The sequence below is a fragment of the Myotis lucifugus genome, unplaced genomic scaffold (assembly GCF_000147115.1).
Source record: "Myotis lucifugus unplaced genomic scaffold, Myoluc2.0 scaffold_1, whole genome shotgun sequence".
In the NCBI taxonomy this organism is placed as follows: Eukaryota; Metazoa; Chordata; class Mammalia; order Chiroptera; family Vespertilionidae; genus Myotis; species Myotis lucifugus.
This window is the reverse complement of record NW_005871049.1, coordinates 11,386,610-11,410,349: the sequence shown is the minus strand read 5'-3', so window position 1 is coordinate 11,410,349 and position 23,740 is coordinate 11,386,610. Positions and strand designations below refer to the sequence as shown.

The 23,740-nt window shown below is 37.8% G+C and overlaps 1 protein-coding gene across 16 annotated transcripts in view; it reads left to right on the top strand.

Annotated features, from left to right (window-relative positions):
* The window catches only part of SLC7A11 (solute carrier family 7 member 11), a 236,984-nt gene that overhangs the window by 22,295 nt on the left and 190,949 nt on the right, over positions 1-23,740 (top strand). For all 16 annotated transcript variants that reach the window (XM_014455077.2, XM_023754358.1, XM_023754417.1 and 13 more), the window contains exons 5-6: positions 231-330; positions 8,904-8,948. In XM_014455077.2, the coding sequence (XP_014310563.1) occupies positions 231-330; positions 8,904-8,948 (145 nt within the window). The remainder of the gene's footprint in view (positions 1-230; positions 331-8,903; positions 8,949-23,740) is intronic.

Genomic DNA, 23,740 nt, shown 5'->3' with positions numbered 1-23,740 from the left:
TTTTATTAAAAGAAGTGTAAAGTAGTGTTAGTGGTGATCAATATACTTTGGGGACTCCATCTCTGGAATGAATACAGTATTAATAGATAACATTGGCAATGGGCAGATGGTAAGAAACCTAGACCCCAAACAGTATAGTTTTTATCCAATCCTCCCCTCCCCCCTCCCCAAGTTTATGAATAATAACCAATTCTTTGAAAAGTCTTCAAATCTTTTTCTTCTCATTGCAGGGCAAACGCAACACTTTAAAGATGCCTTTTCAGGAAGCGACGCCAGTATCATGGGCTTGCCACTGGCTTTCTATTATGGAATGTATGCATATGCTGGCTGGTAAGTGGATAACTGTAGATGGTAGTTAATCTAGGGCAGTGATGGCGAACCTTTTGAGCTCGGCGTGTCAGCATTTTGAAAAACCCTAACTTAACTCTGGTGCCATGCCACATATAGAAATTTTTTGATCTTTGAAACCATAGTAAAACAAAGATTTATATTTTTGACATTTATTTTATATATTTAAATGCCATTTAACAAAGAAAAATCAACCAGAAAAAATGAGTTCGCGTGTCACCTCTGACACGCGTGTCATAGGTTCGCCATCACTGGTCTAGTTCATTAGCTCCTTCGAGTACTTCAATTTATTGTCAAGCAAAGTGCTAGGCAAATGTGACAATCCAGTGCAATTTACTTTACTTGACGTGAAGAAGATGGCATGGCTCCACCAGGCCCATTCCTGAGCATGTAACTTAATGCAAACATAACTGAGGTTCCCAGTCGAGGTGGCCGCTAGATTGAGCCTAATGTCATAAAACAAGCCAATGCTGGGTCTTAAGAACCAGTGCAAATCACTTGTAAGTGTGGATCAGGAAGGACATAATAGTGCCAGGAGATACTAACGATGACTACTTTGCTTGTCAAAAGACCTTTCAGCTAAAGCTTCAAGGGTGTTTGCAAATAGCGACTGATTTTTCTCCACCTTCCCCTGAGAAAGAAATAATACAGATGTAGAAATAAGTAAGATGCTCCCAGGAGGTAAAAGGCATGGAAGTGTTAATTTTAACACTTTAATTAAATTGGAGTGTTTAATTTTAACACTCCAATAATGAAATCAGTTGTGCTAGATAAGTGGTTCTCAACCTTCCTAATGCCGCGACCCTTTAATACAGTTCCTCATGTTGTGGTGACCCCCAATTTCATTGTTACAAATTGAACATAATTAAAGCATAGTGATTAATCACAAAAACAATATGTAATTATATATGTGTTTTCCGATGGTCTTAGGCGACCCCTGTGAAAGGGTCGTTTGACCCCCCAAAGGGGTAGCGACACACAGGTTGAGAACCGCTGTGCTAGATAATCTGTTACATTTTAAGGGACCTTACAAATTCCTTAAAATGTTCTCAACATTTGAAAAGAAAATATGCAGCCAAGTTCATGAAAATCACCAGACTATGGAGGTGCATCTTTGAGGCACGTCCAACTGTGGTACCTTCCCAGGGAAGCATTGGAACTTTGTGTTTGTGCCTTGTTTTGTTCGGGAATTTGAATAACAATAACTGTGGATAAGAGTGGGATTTTTCCTAATTTAATTTTATTGATCTAGTACAGTGATTTCCAACCTTTTTCATCTCATGGCACACATAAACTAAATTTTGTGGCACACCGAGAAATATATTTTTTGCTGATCTGACAATAAATAGTTATAATTTTGATTCATTCACACCAGATAGCTTTTGTTGTGTTGGCTGTTGTCAATTTTTTTTTTTTTAATTTGACAGTCTAAGGCAGTGGTTCTCTACCTTCTGGCCCTTTAAATACAGTCCCTCATGTTGTGACCCAACCATAAAATTATTTTCGTTGCTACTTCATAATTGTAATGTTGCTACTGTTATGAATCGTAATGTAAATATCTGATATGCAGGATGGTCTTAGGCAATCCCTGTGAAAGGGTCATTCGACTGCCAAAGGGGTCGCGACCCACAGGTTGAGAACCACTGGAAGGGAAAAGAGGTCAGTGCCCCTGACAAAATAGTCAGATATTGCATGTTTAACAAATTTTTGTGGCACACCAGTTAAAAATTGCTGACCTAGTAAGATTTAATTGAAGCGACTTTAGCTAGAAAGCCCAGTAGGTAGAAATATATTATTTAAATATCAAAATTGTTGTAGTCAAATTAAATTTCACTGTTTTGGGGTGATTAGTAGCAATATATTTTTTTATCATTTATAGAGCTAATAGTTGTACAGGTTTAGCTGTGAGAATGTTCTGAGTCTAAAAATAATATCAGGAAACTACACTAGTTCAAAAATTATGTAAATACATTTCAAACACAAATACAATTTTCTTTTGTTTCTTTAGTTTTTAACATCTTACCTTCCAGCTAATGCATGGCATATAAAAATATATTTCAAAGTAAATGGAGTGTTTACCCTGTTAATCTCATTGAGTTATGAAAATATAGCAGTAGAGGAGAATTAGGAGAGAACGGGAACTTAAAATTTTAACATGGCTTTTGCAGCAAAATATGTTTGAAGGTTGTTAAAAGATTGTAGCTCTAAGGAATCTAGCATAACATTTGTATATTACTGGAATATTTTATATCCATTGTGTGTGAGCGTTAGTCTTGAATCCCTCAGTATTTTGAAGTCTTTTTAATTTTTGTCTAAAGCACAATGTGGTGCTGGGCAGAGAAAAGAATGGAGTTGTGATCACAGGGTTAGCATTGGAATCAACTATTCGGTGGCTATTCAGCCTGGATCAGAGCTCTGGAGCCCTGGGGCATCAGCCAAGCTACTGGGAAGGTCACTAGGAGACACCAGCGTGAAGTGGGGCGGTGGCAAAAGCTTTCAGCTAGAGCCAAGTGCCTGGAGCCTGGGAGTATTCAATCAAGAATGTGGAATGTGGAGATAGTCACAAGGGAGATTTGATTAATTCTATTGAATGAAGTTTCTTTACTTGTGAGTACGATGCATCTGTTCCCACGGAATATTAAAATATTCTTCTACCTAGCTCTCTCCCCCTGCTAACAGCACTGAATATTCAGGTCACCTTCTTTATCTGGAGCAAATCTCTACTTCTGTAGGCTTTTGAGGGCTGGTAGATTTCTTTATGAATAAAGACTCTTTTCATGTTGAATTATCTTGTTACTTTAATTTTTTTATTTTTTTAAAAAATATTTTTATTGATTTCAGAGAGGAAGGGAGAGGGAGGGAACAATAGAAACATTAATGATGAGAGAGAATCATTGATTGGTTGCCTCCTGTATGTCCCACACTGGGATCGAGCCCACAACCCTTACATGTGTCCTGACCTGGAATTGAACCGTGACCTTCTGATTCATAGGTCGACGCTCAACCACTGAACTACGCCGGCCAGGCTCTATTTAATTTTATTGACATTGAACCCAAAATGTTACTCTTGTTAAAATGATTTAAAAAGACAATGTAGGTGATACAAACAACCGTGATTTAGTACTTCATAAAGTGGGCAGTCTCCACTCTCAAGGGTCCACAGAACTGCACAGTGGAGTGGCAGACGGGAAGCTTTTATTGGGTAAAGAATAAGGAACAAAGAAGAGAAAAACAGAAAATGAATAAAGAGCAAGGAAATAAGTATAGAGCCCAGAGTTGGCTTGGTTTTGGGGGATCCAGCAGCTCCATGTTGGGCCTAAACATTTATCTCAATACTGTTTATAGGGTAAATGGGGTTTACATGAACCTTTATCCTTTTACCCATATAATCCTCATGTCTACTCCCTGTTTTAAAGAATAGGAAACTGTTGCTTTTCTTATATTCTTGAGGATTCAATCATCGTCCTGGAAATTAAGGCCAGGATTTTAAATGAAATGTCATCTGATACAAGTGGCTTAGGTAGGGGACAGATAAGCAACTATATTTCGATCACAGGTGGTTATGCTACCTGAAAGCTGCTTTGTGGATAGGCAAAAACAGTCTGGTTGTAATCTATGGCCATCAGCCTTAGGGAAAAAAATGAAGCTGTGTTTAGAAGAAATAGTCTGTTGGCTTGAAGTTCCCGCAGAAAAGTTAATATCTGGATATAAATGGAACAAGAGGGAGACTAAAAGAGTTCCCAGGGAGAGGGGTGTTTATTAATTTTTCAGATGTGATCCTTTCTCTCTGACCTCTCTCTGACTTGCATGAGATATTTACAAGACCGGGTTGTGGAATTATAAATGGGGCCCTAAATGAGCCTCCACTCCCTCTACTGCTGTGACAATGTTGGATGGAAAAAAATAAAAAGTATGGGGGACATTGCACAGAAGTAAGACAGAAGCTGCAATTGTCATCAGAACTTACCCACCTGGGGTGTAAGTGAAAGCAGCAGGAGCTGGTTGTCCTGGAGGTCCGGGTCCGTGCGCAGTTCACCTCCCGCGTGTTGAATAGGAAAAAGACACTGCCAGGCCTTGGCTGGGATGCCGGAGGACGTTGGCTGTGAGGAGTGCAGAACCTTTTTGGAATGATAAAAACTCCTTCACAGAAACATGATTAGGGGGAAAGAAATCATTAACCCAGCCAGGTCACAGAGTTGGGTCAGAACAACTTTAATATTCTTGCCAATGTCTGTATTCAGAGAAATATGCCTGCCTGTTTCCCTTATGGCCCAGGGGAGTTCAACCAATTTCAGCCTCATACCTGATCCAAAGCTAAATATTGGTTGGTGGGATTTTTTTTTTTTTTAAACTGCATGATAGAAAATGGGTTTTCGGTGTCTTTTTTTCTTCCTTTTAAATCCTATCCTCAGTGGATTTGGTCTTTCTAAAGCACCTGTGGGGATTATTTTGTACCATTGTGTCAAATCCCATCTAAAGAATAAGCTTCTTTTTAAAAGAATTCACATGGTTGGGTACTGGAATGCATTGTCAGCATTGCGGTGCCTTTTATACACAATCGTGGAAAAGCTGAGACAATAGATCTTGTGAACATTCTCTGGAGGCCTTGAGGAGGTGTAAGGCAAGGAGGATGCTCTTGGACTCATTGCTAGAGGCCAGGAGAACATAAAGGTGTATTTCCCCCAGGATGGGAATGTTTGGACCAAAATAAGAAGCTTTCTTCTCCCCACCCCTACCCTGCCCCAAGCCCTTTCCTTGTCTCTATTCTCCCGAGCTGTGACAAATATTTGAAATTGTGTTCTTTTTCATAAATATTTCCTTTCTTGCTTTAACATTGTTGGAAAAAGACATTTCTAAAACAAATATAAAGATGGAACTGGTTATTTTTGATATGAGAACCTTGGAAATATTTCTTCATTTGTGTGCTTTTTGTTTTGTTTTGTTTTATTTACATTTTCTTCCTGTACTTCCCATTGCCTCGGGCTTTTAACAAACACATCAAATCCCTAAGAGTGCATATTCCAGATGTAAGTATTGATTGCTGCTTGCCTTCCTGGTATAACTACAACCTCTATTTTTAGAATGTACACTTTAGTCATTAAAAGATATCTTTGGCTGCTAACTTAAAAAAATGTTTTTATTGATTTTTTAGAGAGAGAGGAAGGGAGAGGGATAGAGAGATGGAAACTTTGATGAGAGAGAAACATACATCAGCTGTCTCCTGCATGACCCCTAATGGGTTTCGAACCTGCAACCCATGCATGTGCCCTGACCAGGAATCAAACTGGGGACTTCTTGGTTCATTGGTCGGCTCTCAACCACTGAGACACACTGGCCTGGCTGGCTGCTAACTTTTTATTTATGTATGTATTTTTATTATTTTTTAATATATTTTTATTGATTTCAGAGAGGGGGAGAGAGAAACATCAATGATGAAAGAGAATCATTGATTGGCTGCCTCCTGCACGCCCCCTACTGGGGATCCAGCCACAACCCAGGCATGTGCCCTGACTGGGAATTGAACCTGTGACCTCCTGGTTCATAGTTTGACCACTGAGCTATGCCAGCCAGGTAGGCTGCTAACTTTTTAGATCAACATTATCACTACCGTTTTCTCAGCTATTTCCACTTAAAACATATCTTTAAAATATTAGATACCTTAACCTTGTTGAAAGATAAATTTATAAAATTAATAATTCCAAGAGTTTATTTGAGCAAAAATTGATTCCAACTGGGCAGCTTCCCATCTAGCCGATAGAAAGGAGCTCCAAAGAGCTGTACAAAATGGAAAACTTTTATAGGCAGAAGGAAGTGGGAACAAGAAAGTTAGACTACACTACACAAAAAAGCAGGTTGGTTACTGCAAGGTTACTGACCTGTCTATAGGCAGATGGCCTAACTAGTTCTGGTCAGATGATTCCTGATTGACTGGTTTCAGAGTCCATTTCTGGGAGAGCTGGAACTGCAATTAAGTCTCCGTTTGGTGACATGTGGCTTAGCATAAGTGACTCCATTGGGGGCCTGTTGTCTTGTTTTGAACAACCATGAGCATTAACTGCCTACTTATTAATTTAGATAAGTGTTTTATAAAGATGGAATGTGATAGGCTTTCTCATCTTTGTTGTAAGTCACGAGAAAGTTTAAGTATATTCAAGGCTGATGGGCTAATATGCCAGCCATTTGGTTTTAGGTTATGAAAAATTTGTACCTGTGGACCCAGGCTTTTGTGCACCTAAATAACTGATATTTTACCTCCTAACGAATACTAAGAGAACAGAAGGGTACATTGAAAATATCACTTAATTATTTTGTGGAAATTTCCTAACCTATGAAATGAAGAGGTAGACAGGTCTTTTTCTTTATATGTTCAGCTTTCCCCATTATGAACCCTTAGTTTTCCCATCTTCATGGTCCAGTTATCTAGGTATGTGTATTTGAGGATGGAGTCTGCCTCAATCTTATATTTTGGAACCCTGAGAGGGAAGTACAGGGCTTTAAAGGGTCTCCAGCAGTCCTTTTGGTTGGAAAAAGAAGTCATGTGTGCAAGGTGGTGGACATTCCTGAATGGGACAAGTAGGGTCACAAAGTAAAGAAAAGGAACCCCTAAATTCTTTTGGGCCATAATTTTAGGACAATATTTGCAATTCTATAGAACTTGAAAATGTAATATGTTTGCCCAGAATGCTTCCTGTCATGTAATAGACCCAGAAAAGTGTTCAGGCCTTGAGAAATATTCTAAAAGTTCTGCTCTTGCCTGGCCAGTGTGGTTCAGTTCATTGAGTGTTGTTCTATGCACCTAAAGGTTGTAGGTTCAATTCCCAGTCAGGGCATATAACCAGGTTGTGGGTTTGACCTCTGATTGGGGCATGTACAGAAGCAGCCAATCAATTTCTCTCTTTCTCCCTTCCTCTCTCTAAGCATGTCCTTGGGTGAGGATTTCAAAAACAAGTTCTGCTCTTTAGTTATCAACTTTGTATAATGCCTAACAATGTGCTTAAACTTAACGTCCTAAATATACAAAAAAAAATAGCAACTTCAGCACCTAGTGACTTGAGGTTATTTGGTGGGGTGCATACTGGAAAAGAGTGACTTGAAAGGGAGAAGTGTGAATTGAGAATTTATTATCTTTTATCCCATTTCAGTTCCTACTTATCCTCTGTTTATATCTAGAAAGCCGGTTCCCTAAAACTGAGCAATGCTCTTGTCATACTTCTATTGCCCTACTAGTTTTGATAGACTTGACACCACTACTAAAGTCTGGATTCTCAGAAGCCAAAGGCTAGGTGTACTTAAATTCTGTTCTCACTCCCGTGCCACAATCAGTGCTGTAGAATACTCAATCATACATTACTCATGCCCTGTGCTCATGTGCTCTACTCAGTCTGGGATGTCCTTACACCACTTCACCAGGGTAACTCTTAAACAGTTTTGAGGACTCAACTGAGCTGATGCCTCTTCTAAAAATATCTTCCCTGACCTGCCCATCTGGGTTAGACATGCCCCGGCTCCCATGGTGCCCTGTGTGTGCCCCCAGCATTGCCTCCTATGCTGTATCACACTATTTTATGGACCATTCTATAAACCATGAGCTCCTTGAGGACAGAGACTAAGTATTTTCCACTTTCATGTCCCCAGTGACTAACACATGGTAATCTCATCTGTTACTGGAGCAGATTTTAGAAATGGTAGAAAATAGTTGGCAGTAAACATATATCTACCCTATGATCCAGCGATCTTATTCTGAGCATATAACCAAGTGAAATGAATGCATAGACATGTACAAGCGTATCAATGGTGTCTATATTCAAAATAGCTATGAATTAGAAGTAATCCAAATGTGCATCAACAATAGACTGTATAGTGCTACATTCATTCCATGAATAGCAACAATGGAAAATACTGAATCACTGCTACACACAATATGGATGAGACTCACAAACACAAAGGCCAGCAAAAAAAGCCAGACACAAAAGAATAAATATTGTAAAATTGTTATACAAGCAAATATCAGTCTGTTGTGATGAAATAAGCAAATCTAATCTATGGTGGTAAAAGTCAGAACAGTGGTTGCCTTTGCAGGAGAGTGGAGGAGATGGTATTACTGGAAAGGGCTATGAGGAAACCTTCTGGGAGGCCAGACATGTTTTATCTCTTGATCTTGTTGTTGGTTACACAGGTGTGTAAAAATTCATCATTACACATTAAGATGTGTGCACTTGACTGTTAGTATGTTATACCTCTATAAAAATGTTAAATAAAAAAGAACTCCATCAATGCAGTTTAATAGGGAACTGATTTGCAGGAGCTTTTGATTGTGGAACGTTTTCATCTTACTGTGAGTGTTTGCTTATAAAGTTTTCATAATTCTCAGGTTGATTTTAAACAGTTATACGATATACAGGTGGCATGTCATAGAATTGTATACCTGAAACTTATATGATCTTATTAACCAATGTCATCCCAATAAATTCAATAAATAAATGAATAAATTTTGAAACTTTGAATTATGATCATAAAATATATTAATTGCTTATAATTTATTTATATCTTTTTAGGTTTTATCTCAACTTTGTAACTGAAGAAGTAGAAAATCCTGAAAGGTAAGTAGCCATATTTACTCTGAAATACTTATGAGGAATAAATGTAAGGCTATATAGTTGAAAAGTAGACCTAAAGAAGAAATTTAGTGTGGGCTAATCAACTTTATACTTATCATAATCATCATTCTCTTAGGCAGATAAAATTTATTTTATTTTATCATAAATTAGATGCCAATAACTTTATTGTATCTTCTACATTTAGCATTAAATTATAGAACCTGAAAGCATAAAATAATAAAGTTATATTTTTGGTAACCTATTTTATACATCTATACATACACTTAACATGGATTTAACAGGGCCTTAACTTCGCACATTGATAATATCAATGTTTCCATATATATACAAATACTGAAGGACAATGATGTATTAATTCAGTGTTTTTTTATTGCAAAGAAAGTTCATCTCAAAAAAAATGAAAATACTAATAGCATCTGCCTCATTGGGTTGTGGAAATGAGTTAATGTATATAAAGTACTTAGATTAGTGACTATTGGTTTTTATTCTCTACACTAGAGGCCTGGTGCATGAAATTAGTGCACAAGGGGTGGGGTGTCCCTCAGCCTGGCCTGCACCCTCTCACAATCCGGGACCCCTCGGGGGATGTCCGACTGCCAGTTTAGGCCTGATCCCGCTAAACCAGCAGTTGGACATCCTTCTCACAATCCGGGACCACTGGCTCCTAACTGCACACCTGCCTGCCTGCCTGATCACCCCTAACCACTCTGTCTGCCTGCTTGATCACCCCTAACCACTCGCCTGCCTGCCTGATCAACCCTAACCACTCGCCTGCCTGCCTGATTGCCCCTACCCACCTCTGCCTCGGCCCCTGCTGCTGTGGCTTCATCCAGAAGGACATCTGGAATGATGTTTGGAAGGTTGTTTGGATGTCCGGTCTAATTAGCATATTATGCTTTTATTATTATAGATAATTGTTTGGTTGTTGTTACTATTATTATATCCTTATTTTAGGAGCAAGGTAAATATTACCCAGGTAAGAGTGTTTTCTATATTTCAATATCCTAAGCTATTCTCTTTCTTCAGTGTTTTTGGTAGAAATATGAAAAATTATTTCACACCATAGTGAAGCTTGTTCTCTAAACTTTCAGTACTAAAGTTGAATGTGCATTTTATGATCTCTCCTATTCTTGTGTACAGATTCATTGAATCTTTATATTTAGAGAAAATAAACTTGCATTTTAAAAGAGAAACATCAGCTATAAGAGTTTTATAATAAATTAAAGTTACTATCAAATCTGATGTAGACTAAGATTATTATCACTGGTTACCTTGGATAAAATATTTTCATTTTCTGGAACTCATGATTCTGAAAACTGTATTAAATATTCCTAGAATACTTTTATTTTGATATGATATTTTAATGTGTTAAACTAAGGAACTTCTCAGGAGAAATTAAGTAAGAATCTCTGGATTTTTAGGTCAAGATAATGAGTAACTATTGAAACTTCAGTTGAAGAAAGACCTGTCTGATATCATTTTTTTTTTCATACTAGATACTCAGATATTTAGTTTTTGCATGGAAGATTTTGCATAAGACTTAGCCAACACATTTATTTTCTCAAAATCAGAATCCGAGATAGCCACAAAATCCCCTTAATGAAAACTACTGATTAAATTTGTACTATGCATTATTTATCAACCAAAGAAATTCAGGGTTTTGAGCAATTTATTCAGTGTATTAAATTAAAAAATAACATTTCCCTGCAATGTTGACAACCAGTCCAAGCATTTAAAAAATAAATCTTATTTTTTTAAACACAAAGAATGCTTTGGGACATATTCATGGTTGAATATAGAGAACAGATGGTAAAATTATGTGGACCTATTCCAGATGTGTAATTTGTATTATTTTGTAGGTCGACACAGCTCCAAAATACCTTTCGTTACAAGGGAGAATAATTATAATTTCATCTCCTTTGTGACGTGCCAAGATAAATGTGTTTCCCAAACAGTCGCAGTGCGTGTGTCCAGGTGTGCGGCAACGTGCAGCTCTCTGGCAGCTGGTGAAATGAATCATCAGCTGCAGGTACAACATCTTGTAGTATCCTCCTCCACCGAGGCAATAAATTTCACCTTAAATTGTGATGGAATAGAAAAAGTGGTCATTAATTTCGATCAGCGAAAATGTGATTTAAAATATATAGAACGGAGAATATGGTTTCGTGATCACTATTGACAATCTTTTATATATAATTTGATATCAGTGGAAATCTTTCAAATTACCTAACATTACTCTACAGAATAATTTCTTAACTTCTAATAGGAGCATGACTTATGGAACAGTTCTGTAAGTGTTATAGCAAATGAGAGATAAGCTGGGAGATTAATATCATCAAAATAATTAGTTTGTGACTTCTTTCTTATTATCTCACCCATGCTTAATAGCTTATAAGACACTAATCCTAAAATTTGAGGCAAAATTCCTGCTATATGATTACATTTGTAATGTTAAAAAATGTTCCAATGATATTTCTTATAATGTTTTCTTCTCTAAAAGCAGCTTTGGACTATAGAAGTAGCAATCCTTAAAAGACATTTACCATTTTTATGTGAAAATGCAATAATATCTTTGACATGTTGCAATAATATAAAAACATTGCATTTAATAATTATCTATAGCATGGTGACTGGCTCCACAAATGAATATATTAAAGTAAGAATAATATTTTGAAGAGCATAAAAGTCCAAAGTTTAGATCACATAAGTGATAGAAACCCAACGAATATCTGAATTTTAAAATAATATTGCCCCTCCCCCCAATGAAGTGTATAGTAGTAGTGATTGCTAATGAGTACCTTTGCTTTTAAAAATCAAAATGTTTTTATTTGCAAATCTAATAGGTTTTCCCTATGATATTACTTTTGTGGTGACTGCAATCTATCATTGTTCAAAAAGTTACACAGTGCAAAGAACATATCATTGAGATGTATAATGTTTGTAATCCTGCTCTCAGATTGATAAATCATGTCTTGTGTTGATGAAAGGCAAGAAATGAATTGCTTTACTTTGACCTTGGGAGTCTGAGATTAGTCGGTTTGCCTATTAGCCTTGTTTCAGTGTTCTTCTCACTTCATTTATTCCTTCTGTTCTGAGGAGTTGGAAATAGTAGACTTGGAGGAAGTCAGTAAAGCCTGATATCATCAGTCATTTTTGAAGAGCAGGCTATCAACATGCTCTAAATAATCAACTTTAATAGGAGGTTTAAATAATCAGAGTGTCATGTTTAATTAATACTATGCCTGCTGCCAATTTATATTAATTGATGCCTGAAAGTCATCACACCTTGTACCAATGATAACTTCAAAGAAGAGAAACTTGGATTGGGAAAAATGCCCAAAGACATTTAAGGCATTGTGATGGGATCAGACTGGTTCATAAATGGTCCACAATCACGTTATTTTCATTCAGTTCAGATGTTGCATGCATTCTTAGTATATGTGTTTTTATCCTTATTGATTTGTATTAAGCTAGTGTAAAGGTATCTATAATAATAAAAGTGTAATATGCTGATTAGACCAGACGTCCTTCCAGACGACCTTCCGGATGAAGCCAGGGCTTCGAGGGAAGCCTGGGTCCTGGGTGCCAGAGGGAAGCCGGTGCTGGCAGCTGGGGGAAGGAAGGTCTATTCTTGCACAAATTTCATGCATCGGGCCTCTAGTCTATATATATATAAAAGCCTAAGTGACCGAATGAACAAATGACTAAACGACCATTTGACCAGTCGCTATGACGTGCACTGACCACCAGGGAGCACTGCTCAGCTGACTGATAGGCGCCAGACACCAGGCTCTCGGCTGACAAGCACAGCTGTGGTGGCGGCGCGAGCCTCCCGCCTCCGCAGCAGTGTGCTACCGAGCTGCGGCTGCAGGCACAGCAGGGCCGGAATGAGTGGAAGTAGCGCGGGGCTGGCTGGGGCTCAGGCTCCTCCCCGGCCACCTGCCACATCACGTACTGCTACATCCTTCAGGGAATGTCGGACTGTCAGTTTCAGCCTGGTCCCTGGTCTGTGGGGATCAGGCTGAAACTGGAAGTCCAACATCCCCCAAGGGGTCCCAGATAGCAAGAGGGCTCAGGCCAGGCTGAGGGACCCCACCAGTGCACGAATCTGTGCACCGGGCCTCTAGTTTATTAATAATGTTATATTTTTTATAAGGCCTATTTCTTATAGGACATATAAAACTATTAGCCTGGTTAAAAACATAGCAAAACAAAACAATTTAAAGATCTTGCCCAAATGTGCTGTAGTGAAGTTGCATGACGGCACATTAAAGGTTGAGTTAAAGTCGTTGATCTTGCATTTTGGCATTTTAAAAGTGCAGTTTTCTATGAGAGACAAATTTCCCTGTTTATGTGTTGTAGCTTTCTAACTTAACAGGTGCTAGGAAATAGCATATAATGTCTCAATTATATGTGCAGATTATAGCAACATTATGTTTTTTATTTTTTAATTACAAAGTAATGTTATCTATATTTTCAGAAAACTTGCAAAGTTTCTTTCACAAATACTCAAATAGTATATGTTCTTAAGGTATATAAACTAATTGTCACAGAAAATTACCTCATTGTAAATAAATGTATATAGAAAAATCTAGGTTATTAAGCAGAATTAATTTGTAAACATATTTGCTGAATGAATCTCTTAAAAATGATGTCTCCTAATCAAGTTGAATTTTAAAATTGAATTTATACCCAAGTTTATAAAGATTTCTTTGGCAAAATGAGGCATCTCTTTATCAATGACAACAAAGCATTGTTAGAATTATCTTAATATGTGACAGTACATTTCTTCAATTGTTGAAATCATTGATACCTAAATTAAATTCATTCTATTTGGTGCATTTTCTTTTTTCTGGAAACAGAAAAAGTTTTGCAAATCAACTTTTAAGTATGTTTCACAGCAGGAGTATAATTATACTGGTTGAGCCACTGAGGCAGGCAAAAGGTCAGGATTTGGCCAGATGTTACAGAAAATAGATGATTCTATATTCAGAGATCAAGGTCAGCAAGTTACTCATCCTTGCCTTTGCTCAGTTCAGATATTTCTCACTAATGGGACATGTGTTGATGTGCCCTAGGTTCAAAATGCTTGCATTTCTCAGCTTCATATATGTATAAAAAATACATTTGGTTGAGAAAGTTTGTTCTCATAAGGTTAATGTGCCAAATATGTGGTACCAAAAATTATAGGATTATATTATAATATTTTATCAGGCAATAAGCAAAGAAGACAGATATTAATCCTTCAAGTGCTTTGTGGAAGTCATTTAGATTTTTTAATTTTTTTATTTTATTTTAAGGATTCTAACCCCATTTTGAGACAAAAATTTGAAGGTCAATGCTTTTAACTGTTCTACATCCTTTCATATTAGTTGTTTCTAAGTTTGAGTTTTAATATTATTGAAATTTATATTTTCAGTGTAGACTCATAAACTCATTCTTTAGGAGCAATAATAGTGACTGATTTAATTTTATCCTCTGCTTTTGTTCTCTTTAGTTATCCATAAGATATTCAAAAATTTTCAGAATTAGCGGGGACCATGGATACTATCTAATCTAGCCTTTCACCACATGCATGAATCTCCTCAATAATATCTTTAAACAGATATAATCCATATACAATAAAATGAGAATCTTACTGTAACTTCCTTGAACTGAGCTACCAATATGTTCACTTGCATGTGATTAGCAACCTGCTAATTCTTATGACCATTTCAAGCTTTGATAAATTGTGGGTTGGGTGGCATAGATAAGTTAGGTCAAATGTCATGACTGTAATAGGCACAACACAAATGAGAAATTAAGTGACACACACTGGAGATAACAGAGTTGGAATCTTTTTATCTAAAAGGAAATACTTTCTACAATCAGAAGCAATAGCCTCTGCTTTTGAGTTTACACTTTAGTAACTCCCTTAATTCATATTCTCATTTATGTAAATCAGCTATCCTTCTCTATGCCTGGATTTAAAAGTTGATGACTATACCCAATAGGTGGCTCATAAATAAATTTTACATTCAGAATTATATTTTGGGGAAAAACTTCTTAGATCACTAATCTCTAGTCTGTGGCCTGCTGGGTGGCATTCATTAAGATTCAGTGTTGTTTTAAGCTTCTCACAAAAATAGGATAATATCCCATGTTATTTATTATAGGCAGAGACAAGATGCATCCAGGCCATTATACTGACACTTGCCGTGCACTGAAATAATTTTGATAGTTTTGTTCTAGTCATATTCAAACATTGACTCTGCGTATCGATCTACTCAGAAATTGAGCAACTTTTGAATTTGTATAGGTGCAGCTAGAATGTGTTACAATGTAAACATCTAAAGTGAGCCAAGTGAAGTTGAGACTTTCTAATAAAGAAGGATTTCCTTCACTTTTATGAACTGTAAAAATATTCACTTTCTGAGTCTTTGAAAATAGCACTGGTTCAGGAAACCAAAATTCGAATCCTGCCCTCTTTTAACTAGCTGTTTGACCTTGGATAGACCTCTAAATTGCTTCTGAATCTGTGTTTACCACTTTTAAATAGAGGGTAATAATCCTCCTATTACAGTTCTCATGGGATTGTGTGGATAAAATATGTGAAATTCACAATGTTAATGAGCTCGACAGGCAATATTCAAACACCATCTGCAACCAAAACCTATATTCTTCAAAGATTAGAATATTTCATAATCTTTGAAAAAAAATTAGAGGATTAGCATAATTGTTTTATGAACGTGGGTGCCTCTTCTACACACATGACCTATTAATCAGCTTGAAAAGTTGTTCTGCATCATCAGCAAAGTACCGATTATTAGTAGTTAAAAGGTTCAGAAGATGATGAGAACTGCTTTTTATTTAATAGTCTCTAACCTCCTTCAGGTGGGAATACACTCACGCATCATAATCAGAATGAATTTCTTGGCAGATTTTTTTTTCCTTCTGAACCAAATATTTCTATGCTCACACCCAAACTGTCATCCTCACACTGTTGACTGATGGTGCAGATATAATGGATGGATTACTTGTACTTTCGCTGCAGTCACCTATTTTTAGGTTCACTATCTTACCAAGAAACTCTTTATGAAATCTGACAAACAAGGTCTTGATCTGAGTGGTTGGTATCATGTATTTAAATTGTTATTTTTATTTGTAGAAAAGAAGCTATTGAGTTGATACAAAACTGAAGAACACCAGTGTTAATTTACCCCAAATGGTTTTTATGAATTTTTGCTTAATTTAAAAATGTGTAAGTTTTATTAAAACTATCAATGGTATTTTTCAGTCTGAATACTAGTTGGATTACAGGGTAGCACTTTTAATAATATGATGTATTATTTCCATTCTTCAGTTGAGAGAGTTGAAGCTCATAAAAGTGAGGTCACTTCTTGTGGCCACGTCGGTAGTCCATGAGAAGACTAGGATTATAATCCATGTTTGATACAAGGCATGGACTATTTGGCTCCAAAGCTCATACTCTTTCCAACCTGCCAGTTTGTCTCTTTGGGAAACAAAGCAAAGTGAACCATGGGTGTGCCAGGTGGTGTAATGACTGATTAAGGAAGTAACTTGACTATGGAAGAGGAAGTTGGAAGAAAAGTAGAACTCACAAAGGTCGAATAGAGAAGTGAAGGCATCTGAGACAGGGAAGGGTGTACCTCAAGCCATGAACTGTTTAGTGGTTCCAGGCAATAATGTGTAAACTGCTCTCCCTAAAGCAAAGGATTGTGAAGAGTAGAAGACAAAATGGTAGTAATGTGTGGAAGCTGAGGTGTGGTGAACCTTAGCCTCCATTACAAGAGTTTTGGACCTGATCCATTGGCCAATGGGACAGGGTGTGGGGGGCTACAACTGCAAGGTTTTAGTGTATGTGAAGCAGTGCTTGGGGAAGATGAATGTGGTTGCAGGTTCAGTAGATTTTTTGCTGTTACATATATACAGTTTAAAGAGAATTATAATCTGAAAAGTTGCATTTCAATCTTTTTTTATGTGTTTGTTTTTAATAAAAGCAAATGTCATTGAAAAGCTAATCGCCTCCTAGAGTTGAACCATTGCTAGAGTCAAACAAGGTGACATATCATGTGGCAGAGAATTCTGGTAAATAGCATCATAGTGTCCCAGCCCAAAGATATGGGCTACAGAACTGCTTAAAGAGAAAGGATGAGTCAATATAATGTTCACATATTCTCTTCCAAAGCATCAAATTGTCTTGTTTTTTATGAAGAGAATGCTACCATTTATTAGTATTCTGCATGCTAATGGAAGAGCTAATGAGATTAAAATAAATGACAAGAGAGTTTATTTTAAGGTAAAATGTATGTTCAAAAGTGAAGGGAATTTGGTTTGGCATTGGAATTCTCAAAAGAGATAAAAGGGATTATCATTTAGCTGTAATTCTTTAGATATGCAGGTTGGATAAAAGAGGCAGACCATTGTCTGAGTTTGCTTCCAATTCTATACTATTATGGCTCTATTGTTAGGCTAGTGAATGTATAGGAACCAATGTGAGGAAGCATGTACTACACAGGAGTGCCTGGTACTAGTAAGATAAAGGAGACCCTCAGATTTTAAGGTCAAATGGAAATCCTAAATCAGAGTTTGGAAATATTTTAAATAAGATTGTTAAAGATCTGACTTTTAAACATTTTGTATTCTAGGGGAAAGGTAGGATTAGGAGAAGAGGGAAATAGCAAAACCAGTACAGGACAAGAGTCGGTCTGGGAGGCAACTGGCATACCAGGCACAGTGAGATTCACTCACGCTGGTGTTGTGAAAAGAGATCCACACTGGTGTTAGGAAAGGGGCTCTGAACTTGGAGTGAAGTGACTATGGTTCTAGTTCTGGTTCTGGAGATGTTTAATTTTGTGACCTTAGCTACATCTTTTATCCTCTCCGAGCCTCCGATTTCTCAGCGATATAAAAGGCATGGTAGAGTAGCAAATTCTGAGTTTCCTTTCAACTAACTTAATATGTGTTATGATTCTTGTAGATGACACACAAGTACCTGGTTTGACAAGTAGAAAATATTATTTTGGGAGCATGGCCAAGGGATAGAAACATAGGCAGGAGATCTATCTCAGGAGTTAAAAGTGTCAAAAATACTGACACACAAAAGGGATTTTGTGGCCAATTTCTAGATCTCATGATGAATGGAAGATTATATAGGACTAAAGTTTTTTTGAGTTATTTCAGAAATGGTAAGTTTGAAAGGATGCATGGGGGCAATGAAGCTGGATTGGCACCCCAGTGGCAAAGGAACATGATTATTAGGTCTGAAATCTAGGGTTAGACCAAACTCTGGCATCTGATTCAGTGGGTCACCTTAAGTACAGGGTCCGTGATAGGTGGAGTGCACCAGGAAGAATATAGGTGTTAATAGACTTGTTAGGATAGTCATAAAGTATGGTGATAAATCCTGCATTCTTCTCACTGTTATTATCATACTAGAGGCCTGGTGCATGAATTAGTGCACCAGTGGGGTCCTCGGCCTGGCCTGCAGGATTGGGCCAAAAATGGCTCTCTGACATCCCCCGAAGGGTCCCAGAGTGCGCAGGCCAGGCTGAAGGACCCCACCAGTGCATGATCAGGGCCAGGGAGGGACGCAGGAGGCTGGCCAGCCGGGAAGGGATGGTGTGAGGGCTCCAGGGCGTGTCTGGCTCGTCTCAGTCACGATCAGCAAGACCCAAACAGCAAGCTAACCCCTGGTGGTCAGTGCACGTCATAGCGACTGGCCAACTGGTCGACTGTCTGCCCCCTGGTGGTCAGTGCACATCATAGCAAGCAGTTGAGCTGCCTTAGCATATCATTAGCATATTACGCTTTGATTGGTTGAATGTCCGACTGGTCGACCGGACACTTAGCATATTAGGCTTTTATTATATAGGATATACCTACAGAAGATATAAAATGGTATACAAACCTCTGTGCTACAGGATGTTCATACTAGGCTTTTACTATGTGTTTATTTTTCGCAAGAGTCTACATACATATTGAGGTAATTGCCTATGGAAAGAAGTATCTTCTCTGATAGGTCTATTTTTTAATTGATTTTATATTTTAGAGAGAAAGAGAGAGAGATCAATGTGAGAAACATCTGTCTGTTGTCTCCTGTACACTCTCCAACCGGGATCAAACCCACAACCTGGATATGTGCCCTGACTGGGAATAAGACCTATGACCCTTTGGTGCACAGTCGAAGCTCCAAACAACTGAGCCACAATAGCCAGAGCTGATAGCTCTACTTTAAGCATTAGACGTTTCCAATAATCCAGTTAGGATTGCATTATTTATTTTTTATGCTGTCTACCTAAGGAAGGAGACAGAGAGGGAGAAGGGGAGAGAGAGAGAGAGAGAGAGAGAGAGAGAGAGAGAGAGAGAGAGAGTTTTATATTTATTCCATACCCAATGGTAAAGTGGATTCTAATATGCATTCTAATGCTTATTTTGCAGCATTTTTGTGAGAATTAGAAATAACATACTGATTGATGTGTCTGACAATACCTTGCTTATAGTAGACACTTATTTAATGGTAGACCATTTAGTTTTTATTATTGTCATCAAATATCATGTCTTTAGCGCATTTGTAATCTAATAGGGATTATCAAATCAGGATTTGGGAATGTGGGCAAGCTATTTCTTTCCTTCTGCACTGCCTATGTTTTGGGTTTGAAATCCATTATGATGAAGTAAGGGATACCCTTGTTTGAAACATCTTACCATGGGAAAGGGAAGCAGAAATTATCTGTCTCAGAGTGAGGCATTTCTAATCTCTGACATTTGGAAGTTGTTTTTAAAAAACATACAGTATTTCATTGATTTTTTTCGATGGAGACAAGCTCATAGCTTTCAAAAATCAGATGGTTTTCCCAGGTAACTCTTTACTACTGTGCCATATTCTCATTTTCCCCTTTTCTCATATTCCCTTTCTTTTAGATGTGGAACAGATAGGAAAAGCTATCTATGACAACAACTTAACAATATTCAATACTATGCATATTAGTTGAGCATTTGGTGGCCAAATGCCAAGGCCACTGTTTTATACAGTAGGATGTACAATATTATATGGAAAATAGTTTATGAAATGAAGTCTATGGCATAACACTAATATTTTATAATAAATGGAAAACTAAAGCTTATAATATATAATGTATAATGAGAAAAAGACTGAAAATTATAATGCATGATTTTATCAGCAGTCATTTCTTAATCCTGGTTGATTGCTCACCATACAATGCTTTTTATAGACATCTTATGTCTCAGTTTCTCCAAAGTGTCTTTCCTGTTAACCTTTCATGATGCCACTTCTCCTTCCTTGACATTCTACCTTTATGTTCATTCTCTCAGGGATAGGATAGGATAATGTCTCTAAATTGTTTGAATTTTATATGACCTGTGTATACAAATAGTTCTCTACACATTTCCCTTCTTCTCTTCACACATTAGCATGGCTGGCCAAGTTTATTAGTCTAATTCACTGTCACAATTAAAAACACAATGAACTTGACCTTGAAAGAATAAATTACAAAGGCCTGGAATGTTAGAATCAGATGTAGCCCTCAAATTATCCAGCCCCTTCATTGTAAAGATAAATAAATTGTAGCCATAGAGATGGATTGATTTGTCTATATTTACAAGTTAAAATCCCGATTCCTTTCTAGTCTTCTTTCTAAACAGTTAGTGTTGTTGAATACAAATCTGAGGGAGATGGATATGGCAAGATTGTAGTCTTGAAATTATCTGGAGGAGGGATGTAATCATTAGAAGTGACCTGTATGTCATTTAAGAATAGAACAAAACTGCTTTTAAAAATGTGTAAAAGCATTAACATTTGCCTGCATTCAACTTTCTAAAGCTGTTATTCAAACACATAATGGATGAGGTTTGGCTAGCAGAATTAAATAATTTATTCCAGGTCATTTATTGAAGGTCATTGGTTACAAGATTAAAACAGAAGCTTTATGATAAGGAACTGGTAAAATGATAGAATATTATCAGGAAATAGCTGCTTTTTATTTTCTCTGACATCTTTACAGATATACTAGTCCTTTAAATAGTTCTGATATCTATTTGGGGGGCTATATTTATTCTTTCTGTATTGGTCTTGTCAAACAATCAAAATCTCACTTCCTATATTCTGGCCTGAGGCAAGCGGAAGAGAAATTGATATAGGAGACACGATAAACTTTGTTTTGAACCAGCAAATGACAAAAGAAATGAGTGAGATAGAGAGGAAGAGGAGGTCATGATTTTGAAATCCTATTTTGTAGCTGCCCAGGGTCTGGTGCCAGAAAGGTTAAATGTGTCTTACATGTACATAAGTGTTTGGCTCTTTGGTCCCATAATGCTGCAACACTTGTCAAGGAGAGGTGATCAAGTTGCAAATGTTGGGAAAATGCAACTGCTAATTGATCTCGGAGATGTCCCTCTCTGGGTCTTGGAGCTGTTTGTCTTTAAGCCAAGCCACAGCCTGAACTCTGAAGTGCAGTGGGGAGGAAGCTGCAGTTTGGGTTCTTAGGTGCTTTTCAAACCGTCATATGTGTGACGCAAGCCCGTGACTAGACAGAGTGGGAGTTTCCTGTTCTCCCCAAAATATGCAAATACTATTCCGGTGGTTGCCATTTCTAGCAACTCCTGGGCCTGTACCCTCACCTCTCAGCCCTGCCTGCCTAACTGCACACCTCTGATCTAGGGCCACCAAGAAGCACAAAGATATCCTGAATATCTTTGTTTTCATATTTTCCTAACAGACATAACTTGTTTATTCCGTTCTTAAAGGCCTACAACACAAAAATCCACCCAATCGTTGTGGTCAGATGATCCATTCAGTCAAGTGAGAGAAAGGGGAAAAAATTATGTGTTCTGTACCCGAGGTGGGAAAAAAAAGTCAAAGTAAAACATGATGATTTTCATAACTTTTCAATAACAATAGGTAGCCTTTCCCTCTTTCTTTTGATAATAGTAGGTGGTCCATTTTCAAGTGCCAAAACATATGTAGAAGAAAATTAAAATCACCTATCATCTCATTTTCACATCAAAGTACTATCTGTTATTATTTTGACAGGTGTTTTCCACTGTGTGTGTGTGTTTGTGTGTGTCCCAGTGGCATGCATGTGAGCACTGCATTATAATACTTAAGATAAATGTGCACATGCATGTTCTCCATTACCTTGGCACTATATAATATACTTGTTTGTTTATTGTCTGTTACCCTGTGAAGACCAGAGCCTCCTCTGTCACTCATTGCTGTATCCCCAGCAGCTTGAAGCTACCATGAAGTCTGTCCTGCCGCCTAGATTTGCTGTATCTTGGCTCAGCTTTAACTCTTTCTATTCATCTAGATCTATCCTGCTTTTTTCACTTCATGTTATTTCATTTAATTTTCCTAGATCTTTAAAGTCTTAGTAAATGCCTTTTTAAAAAATTGATTTCAGAGAGAAAGGGAGAGGGAGAGAGAGATAGAAACATCAATGATGAGGGAGAACCATTGATTTGCTGCCTCCTGCATGTTCCCTACTGGGAATCGAGCCCACAACCTGGCCATATTGCCCTTGATGGGAATAGAACCTGGGAGGCCAACACTCTTATCCACTGAGCCAAACCAACTAGGGCAAAAAATACCATTTTTAGTGGTGGTATAGTGTTTCATTGGGTAGATGTACCAATATTTACTCATTTTCCTGTTAGGCATTGAAAATGCTTTCAGTTTTTCTTAGTTTAATAATGCTATATTATGCACTTAATATACAAATCTTTGTGCATAGTCAATTATTATCTTAGGAAGAATGCTAAAAGAGAGTTAGTATATCAAAGACAGTCCTATAATAAAAGTGTAATATGCAAATCAACTGAATGGTGGAATGACCAGTCGGTGGGGGGCGGGGCCGGCGAGCAGGTGGTGCCAGGCTAGCCAAGGCACATGCCAGAGGGCAGAGGAAGGGAAGAGCATTGGGAGATGGGGGTTGGGGGGTGGCGACCAGCAGTGGTGGAGGGGCGATGGGGAGGGGCTGGCATCACCCCCTGATTGGCCCATCTGGTCGCCTTCCACAGAGGGAGGCCAGGCGGCAACTGCAGAGTGATGGGGGCAGTACTGTCCCCTGATTAGCTGGCCCGGTCACCTCCCGCAAAGGGAGGCCAGAATGTGGCTTAGGCCCGCTCCCTTAAGCCCTTACCAGCGGTTCTCAACCTGTGGGTCGCGACCCCTGAAAATACATCCTGCATATCAGATATTTACATTATGATTCATAACAGTAGCAAAATTACAGTTATGAAGTAGCAATGAAAATAATTTTATGGTTGGGAGTCACCACAACATGAGGAACTGTATTAAAGGGTCGCAGCATTAGGAAGGTTGAGAACCACTGCAAGCCGTCAGTAGGACATCCCCTGAGGACTCCCCGACTGCAAGAGGGCGCAGGCTGGGCTGAGGGACTCCCCCCAACAGTGCACACATTTTCGTGTACCAGGCCTCTAGTGAACTTATAAAAAGTCTCTTTGTGGGTGACCAAGTTGCTTTCCAGAGTGGGTATATCAGTTTCCTCTCGCAATAGCTATAGCTAAGAATACTTAATCAGCATGGATCATTATTGACAAAAATCTTTGTTAATTGAAAAGCAAAAATTACGCTTCGTTGTTTTAAATTGCATTTTTTTAAAATCACATAGGAGGCTTAATATTTCCCCCATGTTTAGTAATTGTATGTGTTTGCCATTTGGGAGCATGAATATTTGTGATTCAACAGAATTCTTTGTATATTATGGGTACTAATTCTTAATTATATTTTTTGC